The 8,700-nt window shown below is 45.2% G+C and overlaps 1 protein-coding gene across 2 annotated transcripts in view; it reads right to left on the reverse strand.

Moving 5' to 3' along the window:
• Window positions 1-273: 273 nt before the first annotated feature.
• tut4 (terminal uridylyl transferase 4) overlaps window positions 274-8,700 on the reverse strand; it is an 11,739-nt gene continuing 3,312 nt past the window's right edge. For both annotated transcript variants that reach the window (XM_008406476.2, XM_017304332.1), the window contains exons 3-19: window positions 8,238-8,362; window positions 7,578-7,694; window positions 6,338-6,515; window positions 6,172-6,260; window positions 6,022-6,073; window positions 5,565-5,634; window positions 5,360-5,486; window positions 4,762-4,881; window positions 4,415-4,609; window positions 3,373-3,547; window positions 2,915-3,300; window positions 2,104-2,254; window positions 1,441-1,527; window positions 806-909; window positions 666-723; window positions 485-588; window positions 274-387 (exon numbers count right to left, since the gene is read on the reverse strand). In XM_008406476.2, the coding sequence (XP_008404698.1) occupies window positions 289-387; window positions 485-588; window positions 666-723; window positions 806-909; window positions 1,441-1,527; window positions 2,104-2,254; window positions 2,915-3,300; window positions 3,373-3,547; window positions 4,415-4,609; window positions 4,762-4,881; window positions 5,360-5,486; window positions 5,565-5,634; window positions 6,022-6,073; window positions 6,172-6,260; window positions 6,338-6,515; window positions 7,578-7,694; window positions 8,238-8,362 (2,237 nt within the window). In that variant the 3' untranslated portion in view covers window positions 274-288. The remainder of the gene's footprint in view (window positions 388-484; window positions 589-665; window positions 724-805; window positions 910-1,440; window positions 1,528-2,103; window positions 2,255-2,914; window positions 3,301-3,372; window positions 3,548-4,414; window positions 4,610-4,761; window positions 4,882-5,359; window positions 5,487-5,564; window positions 5,635-6,021; window positions 6,074-6,171; window positions 6,261-6,337; window positions 6,516-7,577; window positions 7,695-8,237; window positions 8,363-8,700) is intronic.

An 8,700-nucleotide genomic window follows, 5' to 3' on the forward strand; every position in this document is an offset into this window, starting at 1 on the left:
AAGTTTAGCAGAAAAACTGGAGGAACGTCTGGAGAAGATCGGCTCCAGCATCAGCTGATCTGATGCACAATAAACACCTGAACTGATTTAAAATGTTTATTATTCACTTTTGTTTKGATGCAACTTTACATTAAAAGTTTAATTATTTACCAAYAATGCAAAAATATTCACTAAATAATGAWGCTATWAAAGCAAAGTTGCATTAAAGGTGACATTATTTCGTCCATAGACTCTYCCCTGTCGTCTTCTGCTCAGTAGATAAACTGTTACCGWTGATTTAAACGTTTCTTAACAAACCTTTGCGAACACCTTGATGGTGTATCCCAGGAACTGGACCCGGGGGTCCAGCGCTGCGTACGTCGCCAGCATCCTGGTGTTGTGTTGAGCCTAAACAAACAATTTGTCCAAATGAGTTCAGAGACGTCTGGAGAGGAAGGAAGGAGGTTCCTGCAGAGCATGCTGGGAAACGTGGTCCGCCACTGACCAGCGTGTTGTAGAGGCTGATGTCTCCCTCCAAACCGCTCTGTCTGTGTTCAAACTTCACGATAGGCACTTTGGCTGTGGTGATGGGCAGGATGTTCCTCAGACCTGAGCAGCAAGGGAGGTATGGGGCAACATCAGTGGAAAACGTAATAAAAACCAACCAGCCAATCAGCTGAACTCACCTGCATGCTTCTTCAGCACCTTGGCGAGGCCTTCGATGATTTCCTTACAGTTCAGCTTCTGTTCAGAAATGAAAGAGAACACCGGGTTACGACACGCAGGCGGGCTCGTTCCGTCTAACGTCTGCTCTGAACCCGCCCACCTCCGCCGTCTCGTGACCCTCCAGGGTCATGCAGATGTCGAGGTCGCTGTCACGGAAACCAAACCCGTTCTTGGAAGAGCCGAATAAGCAGAGCTGGGCTTTATCTGCAGCAGAGAGACGTCAGAAAGCGTCAGACTAATAGTTTTATTTACGTCTAAAGACGACAAAAGACGAGTTAATAATCGGATTAACTGGAAAAGTTCAAGTTTGAGGAGAAACTCAAGAGTTTTAATAGTAAAAATAACTTTAATCCTGCCAGTTTGGGACTGAATGAGTCAATAAATTAAATTTTTTATTCTTAAATCATGTCAGTGAAATAATCTTTCAGTAGAACCAGAACTTTATCACCAACATTAAGGAATAAATGCCTTAAAACAAACTTTCATATCTTAATGAAAAGTTAGTTTTGTGTTATTTCAAATGTACTGAGATATTCGACCAAATTCACTTTGGTTTTGTGTTTTTTCAGTGTAAGTGGTTGTCAATGATCCAGAAGGAAGCACTTTATTTTTATGTCATTTACTTATTTTATAAATTTAGTTAAATGTTCTATTTGATTATGTTTCATTTTATAATTGATCTTGTTGTTAAGGACAAATCTCCATCAGTAGCTGTGGGTTTGGCCGTGTTCTCACCGTTGTACTCCTTCCTGATGAACCGCTCCAGCCCAGCCAGGATCTGCTCCCGGTTCTGCTGCTCGATGTGCGACGGCGACAGTTTATCTGCAACGATTCAGCCAGGAGCACGTTAGCTTCACTGCTGTTAGCATCGCTGCTGTTAGCGTTAGCATCGCTGCTGTTAGCGTTAGCATTGCTGCTGTTAGCGTCAGCATCGCTGATGTTAGCGTTAGCATCGCTGCTGTTAGCGTCAGCATCGCTGCTGTTAGCTTTAGCTTCACCGCTGTTAGCATTAGCTTCACTGCTGTTAGTTAGCACCGCTGCTGTTAGCGTTAGCTTCGCTGATGTTAGCATTAGCATCACTGCTGCTAGCATTAGCTTCACAGCTGCTAGCGTTAGCTTCACAGCTGTTAGTTAGCACCGCTGCTGTTAGCGTTAGCTTCGCTGCTATTAACGTTAGCCTCTCTGCTGTTAGCATTAGCATCGCTGCTGTTAGCATTAGCATCAGCATCGCTGCTGTTAGCTTTAGCATCGCTGGTGTAAGCGTTAGCATCGCTGCTGTAAGCGTTAGCATCGCTGCTGTAAGCGTTAGCATCGCTGCTGTAAGCGTTAGCATCGCTGCTGTAAGCGTTAGCATCACTGCTGTTAGCATTAGCTTCAGCGTCAGCTGGCTGTACGTACAGAAGCAGAATCTGCAGAGTCCGTCCAGAATGTTCCTGAATCGCTCGCTCATGGGAGGCAGCGGCTTCAGCTCGATCTTCTTGAAGTCTTCGGGACAATCGTCCTTCAGGTGGCCGTCCCGCTTGCAGATGCTGCAGACGACGGTCGGAGGCTGGAGGCACAAAAACCGGACAAAATTCAGGTATCGTGATAAAATCTGATTTTATTAAATTTAGTTTAATAAATTACAAACTACAGAAATTATTGTTTTAAAAAGTGGCTTTTATTTAAATCATCCCTTCTGCTAGCTGCACATCGGAGAATCAAGATACGAGAAGTTTTGTTAAATTACGAGAGCAAAGTCATAATATTCAAAACAAAAAAAAACATTTTACCAGAAAAATAATCAAAAACGTTTAGAAAAAACAGTTTGAATAAGTTAAAAAGTTTAGTGTAATTCTTCACAATAGTTGTTTGCATGATTGTTTCAAAGTCCTGCTACTAATAATAATAATTATTATAATAATAATTTGATGCTTATGTGTTAAAAGATTTGAATATTAGYTGTAAAACTTATACTGAGGTRYAACTTCACAAGATGCTCAACATTTTTATTTTTTCAACGACTTTATTCTGGTAATTTTACGTCTTTATTGTTGTTTGGTCATAAATAACTTTTCTGGACGATAATTTGTCCCAGAAATTATTGCGATAATCAATAATATTGTCATTTTGACAGCAGAACGTTTTAAAACTGGGCCTGAAAATCATCTTAAAGATCTGATGTGGAGGTTTTCAGCCATCTTGTCCAGCTCTTCAATGTGCGATTTACCTTCCCGCCAGTGAAAATCATCTTATCGAACACGTAGTGCAGGTCAGCAGTTCCCTCCTCCTCTTCCTCCTCCTCCTCTTCCTCGCTGTCCAGCAGCCCTTTGGGCGACGACGGTTTGCTGCCATCGTTCAGAACCAAATCGTCCAGGCTCTTCTCCAGGTCCGAGCCGTCCTCTTCGTCCCCGCTGTCGTCCTCTCTCTGACTTCCCTCAGGTTTCTCSTCGTCCTCCTGTCCCTCCGGTCTCCGTCCGTCTCCCGTCTTCTTGGCGCCTCTCCTCTGAGGACAGGCGAAGTATTTGTAGGCGCTGCGGAAACGCTCCTGGATGTACTCGAACACCATCTGGCTGTTCAGGCTCCGCGCAACGTTCCTCTTCAGGGCAAACGGATCTGGAGCCAGAAAACAAGACGTGAGTTCCTGSGGTTCTTCCCAGCCGGTTCTGCGACTCGGGTCGTTCTCACCTTCGATGGCGAGCCGGCGGCGGGGCCAGTTCTTGGCGTCCCGGGAGAGGAGCTCCTTCAGGCGGATGCTGATGATGTTCTCCTCCAGAGGAAACTCAAGCGTGTAGAAACGGAGGAGCTCCAGCCACAGCTGGCCCAGCGACGCGCCTTTCCCTTCGCCCAGCATCAGGCGGCTCTGAGAGGAAGCAGCCAGAGTCAGACTGAGGGAGAGCAGTAGAACCGGTCCGACTGGAGACCAAAAYTGCAACATTTTTTACATTTTCCACTTCAAACCAACCAAACCCTGTGAGCGACCTGTTCCCCTCCTGGCCTGTGGGGGCGCTGCACCAAGAACCACTGAGAGCAACTTCCTTCTTCATGAAATTGGTTAGAGGATTTCTTTTCCGTAAAAGACCTAGACTAATTTTTCTAACGCTAGGCTAGCATGTTTGTTTTGGTTGTTTTTACCCAGAATGCCCTGCGGTAGGGCTGGRAAATAAATGAATAAAAATCCTTAGTCTTACCACAACAACATCAAATGGACTTTGAAACGTGTTACAAGTTAAGCCGGTTTAATCAGACTCCAGTCCGTTTGTCTAGAGAGTCCGGTTCGTTGGGGRAGGCGTGATGCTAACCGACCTGAGAAGCTAACTCTGGTCCGCCTGCAAACCTCCGTCTGGGTTCGGCTGAAGTGAACACTGATGCAGTTTGAATGTGAACACCAAGCGGACTGGAGACCACTCCAAAAGCAGGAAGTGGACTCCAGTGCAGGGCATTCTGGGTAAATACAACCAAAACAAGAGTGCTAGCTTAGCACTAGCAGGAGAAATGACCTGTGATCTTTTGGCAAATTCAAATAATCGCTAAAACATGACKCTACTCCATTGTTGTTTCTATTTTCTGAAGAAGGAAGTTGCTCTCAGTGTCTTCAGAAGTTTTTGTGTCGTTTCCTTCRGTGGTTCTTGGTGCAGCGCCCCCACAGGCCAGGAGGGGAACAGGYTGGTTTSACTCAGAACCACAGCAGCTGAAGACGTAACAAATGTTACCAGCAGTGAAAACTCACCAGGCCCTCTGTGTGGCGAGTGTCTTCAAACTTCTTCTGCTCCGGCTTCGATCCTCCTTCTGCTTTGGATTCGTTCCGGTTCTCCCCTCGTCCCTCCGTGGAGGTCGGAGGTCGGTGCTCCCACTTCACGAACATGTCCAGAACTATTCCCGTCAGATGATACTCGTCCACTCGCTTCACGCTGAAGCCGTCGATCTGGAACAGACGAATCAGAGGCTAGAGAGGCTTCTCAGAAAAATCCACTTTTACTCTGCAGGTTTGCTGTTAGAGAAAATTATTCTTTAATAATTATTCCTTTTTCTGTCTGTAAAGTTGCATAAAATCCAGTGTTTTTGYGATTCTCCCACCCAGGACCCCAGGTAGACGGGGAGGATGGGATCGCTCCTCTGCTGCAGGAAGAAGATGACCATGAGGGCGAAGGAATACGACGGGATGCCGCCTTCGGCCTGGCAGTCGATGTGACACAGCTGGACGGAAACAAACACAAGAAACACATTTTCATTGAACTGTTCCGTCATCGTCTGGTTTTAAACTGATTCACAGCGTGCCGCTTTGAGTGACTTATTATGAGGATTTAGTGTCAGAGGTTCATTTTGTTACATATAAATCATTAAACTAAACAGAGTTTTGGTTCAGATATTTTCACCAAAGGAAAAAAAACAGTTTGAGGTTCATCAGTTTAACRGCTGATAATGTAAGTAGAGCTTTGCTGACATTTTCTACACAAAAACATTCAAATCTGTCCGTTTTCCGAAATTAACGGAAAACAGAARTGAAGTAAATGTTTTCATCTTCAGCTTCTTTCTCACTGAGAGCGGAAACAGCTCTGAGTGCTAGCTAACGGCTAACAGCTAGCAGCTGCACCAGCTGACCTCCACCTTACAGCWGATGAAGRTCTCTGGCCTCCTCTGCCTCAGAAACACCAGCAGGGGGCGCCATCCTTACCTTCGCCCAGTAGCGGAAGGCCAGGACCAGTGGAACCAGTCTGGGCTCCAGTTTAGCCAGAGCAGCCAGGTGATTGGTGGTGAGGCAGGCGACATCATTTCCTGCACTCACTTTACAGATCAGGCCGCTGAGCAAAAACAGAAACCAGAGAAACTGAAGCGGYCGGCCTGGAGGCTCAYGGTGATAAAAACCCAGATTCTCTSACCTGCTGCGATCCCGACAGAACACGGCGGGAACTTTGGCGTGAAAATCCGACTCGACCTCCGAGTATTCAGCTAACAGGAAGCAAGAAAACGTCAGATTATGYTCCAAACAAACAGGAATCATTAATAACTGTGACGACGGAGGATTTGGGACAAACTAAGAAACAAGAATAAAGTCATGATATTCAATAATAATAAAGTTCGAATTATTACCAGGTTAAACTCGAAATATGAGGATAAAGTCACACGACAAAGTTGTAAAAATGTAAAAAATAAAGTAAATATTAGGAGAAATGAAGCAGAAAGAGCAGGAACGCTTTGAGAAGCTACTTTAGTTTATTCTGATGATTTTACGCCTTTATTCTCAAAATAAAACAAAACAATAGTCCGACTCTGCTCCTTTCTGATATTTTGTCTAAATTTCCAACAATAAAATGAAGCAGAAGAAGAAAAACTTACGTCTGTTCTTGAGGATTTCCAGAACCTGAATCAGAACCTCAGGCTGCGTCATCTGAAGARAGAAGGTGAATAATGAGCCTCRCGGTAGAAATAKAAATAAAACCAACAGAATAGAAATAAAACCGCGAGCAGAATGAGCCTCGGACTGACGGGGGACGGGTAGGTGACGTCGACGTTGATGTCGCTCGTCTTGAAGGCGAACCGTGTGAGACAGGAGCCGTAGAGCCGCAGGGAACAGGCTGCAGAGAAACACCAGATCTCAGTCTGAGCCGATGATGTCACAACCAGCTGATGATGTCACCACCGGGAGCCCGACCTGACAGGTGCGTCTTTATGACCTCCTCCATCCGCGCCACGACGGACGCCCGCTCCTCGAAGTCCCGCTCTGAGATCCCCTGCTGCCTGGCCGTCTCCATGACGACGGCGTCCACCGCCCGCAGCTGGCCAGCAGAGGGCGCCGGCAGCGCGCGCAGCTCCGTCTCCTCCTGCTTCTCCTGCAGGGGGCGCCGCCACAGCGCCAACCAGACGGGCGAAGTTAACGACCATCAACTGTTTTCACTTATCTAGCCTACAAGTTGCTTTCTTAATTACAGTAATTACAATTCCTCAAATCAAATAAAACTTTATTAGTGTCGCACGTTTCAGCAACAAGGCAGTTCAAAGTTCAAACTACTGAAATATGACATTTTACGCGTCACAGTGTTGGAGTTTCATTTGTTACGTTCAGATCCAMGCAGCTGGTTTCAGCCTGGATTTAAAGGAGTCAGGGTTTCGGCTGTTTTGCAGTTTTCTGGAAGTTTGCTCCAGATTTGTGGAGCATAGAAGCTGAAAGCAGCTTCTACATGTTTGGTCCTGGTTCTAAAAGACGCAGCTCACAAAAAAAATAAAAATCTAATACCTTTTTTAATGGCGCACAAAAGTTTTAAAGTGCAGCAGCAAATTATCTACTAAACCTGGAGCAGGAAGCCGAAAAAAAACATGAATTTAAATCCCAACCAGGACGTTGATGCAGCTGATCGTTACGGATCCAGACGGGTTTTTCTTTATAGTTCGGTTTAATTTCACTGAGACTTTGTGTTTAGTTAGTTCTAATTAGTTTTTAAAGTGCGTTTATTGGCCATTTTTAGTTGAATATTATTTRGAGGTTTATGGAGCAAATTAATCTGATGTTAGCTGCTCATGTGCAGAAAAATTAAATAAAATTCACATCAGGATTAAATTAACACAAAAACGAAGGACATCAATAATTTTAGTGTTATAAACATATCGATGTTGTTCAGTCAGCTTCATTCATTCATTCATTCATTCATTCATTCATTCATTCTTATTTCAGTTAATAAAAATGTTTTCTCCATTTCTGCTTCCATTAGTTTTAATAAACTAAGTTTATTAGTACGGCAACAGATACCAAATGAAACAAAAACTAAAATAAAATCAGTTTTCAGCGAACGCGTCACTTTGTTTCCGTTTCCAGAAACTAATTCTGGATTTTTACGTTTCCATGTTGGTAACAAACACAGTTAAAGGTTGTGAACACATGAACATCTGGTACGAACCGTCATGTTCTTCTTGTGGCGTTTCTCCTTGATGTGCTTGTAGGCGCCGTGGACGTTCTCGATGTGCACAGAGCAAACTCTGCATAAGTACTGGTAGTTTGGGTACTCAGGGCACGGCTGGGGAACAGGGAGGCTCCGTTAGCAACGCGACCGCATGTTGTCTAMAAACAGGCTGGCAAAGAGCTRCTGATCTAGACACACGTTTCTAGGCCGGTTAGCGTTATGAACACATTATTGAGTAGCAGAAAAATAGAAAGTGCACCCTCTGTAAAGGCTTRACTGATCGGGATATAATAAAAGCGATGCGATCGACACCAGATCGATACGACTCAGGAGGGAAACATGGAGGAAACGGGAGCAGCAGCGTTTTCCTCCCTGTCTGAGCTCATGGCTCCAAACCGACCAGAACCGTTTCTATAGTAACCGGATCAGGTTTTAATGATAAGTCAATCAATCAATCAATCAAATTTTATTTGTATAGCACATTTCAGCAGCAAGGCATTTCAAAGTGCTTCACATAATTAAAATAAAAACAGAAATAATCAGTGAGAAAGAGARAGATTTAAAAAAACAAGTATGTATGGGTGCACTTAGTTTCTCAGTTTGGCGTTGCGGATTAAGGATGGATCGGTAATCTGTCAGGTTATGTGAGCGCGTTACCTTGGTGACCCGGTGGATGTGATCTCTGTGGAGCCGCTCCTCCACCTGCCGCAGACCCAGCTGCTGCTCCGCCTCCTCCGCCAGCTGCGCCTCGTCCCCCGCCTGCGCAGACGCAGCTTTCACCGCTGCAGAAACACACACACACAGACACACATCAGACACAAACCCCCCCAGTGTGACGTCACACACACATCAGACACACATCAGACATAAACCCCCCCAGTGTGACGTCACACACACATCAGACACACAGACACACATCAGACATAACCCCCCCCTCCCCCCTCGAGTGTGACGTCACACATCAGACACACATCAGACACAAACCCCCCAGTGTGACGTCACACACACATCACACACAGACACACATCAGACACAAACCCCCCAGCGTGACATCACACACACATCAGACATAACCCCCCCAGTGTGACATCACACACACATCAGACATAACCCCCCAGCG

This window comes from Poecilia reticulata, linkage group LG4 (assembly GCF_000633615.1).
Source record: "Poecilia reticulata strain Guanapo linkage group LG4, Guppy_female_1.0+MT, whole genome shotgun sequence".
Lineage (NCBI taxonomy): Eukaryota > Metazoa > Chordata > Actinopteri > Cyprinodontiformes > Poeciliidae > Poecilia > Poecilia reticulata.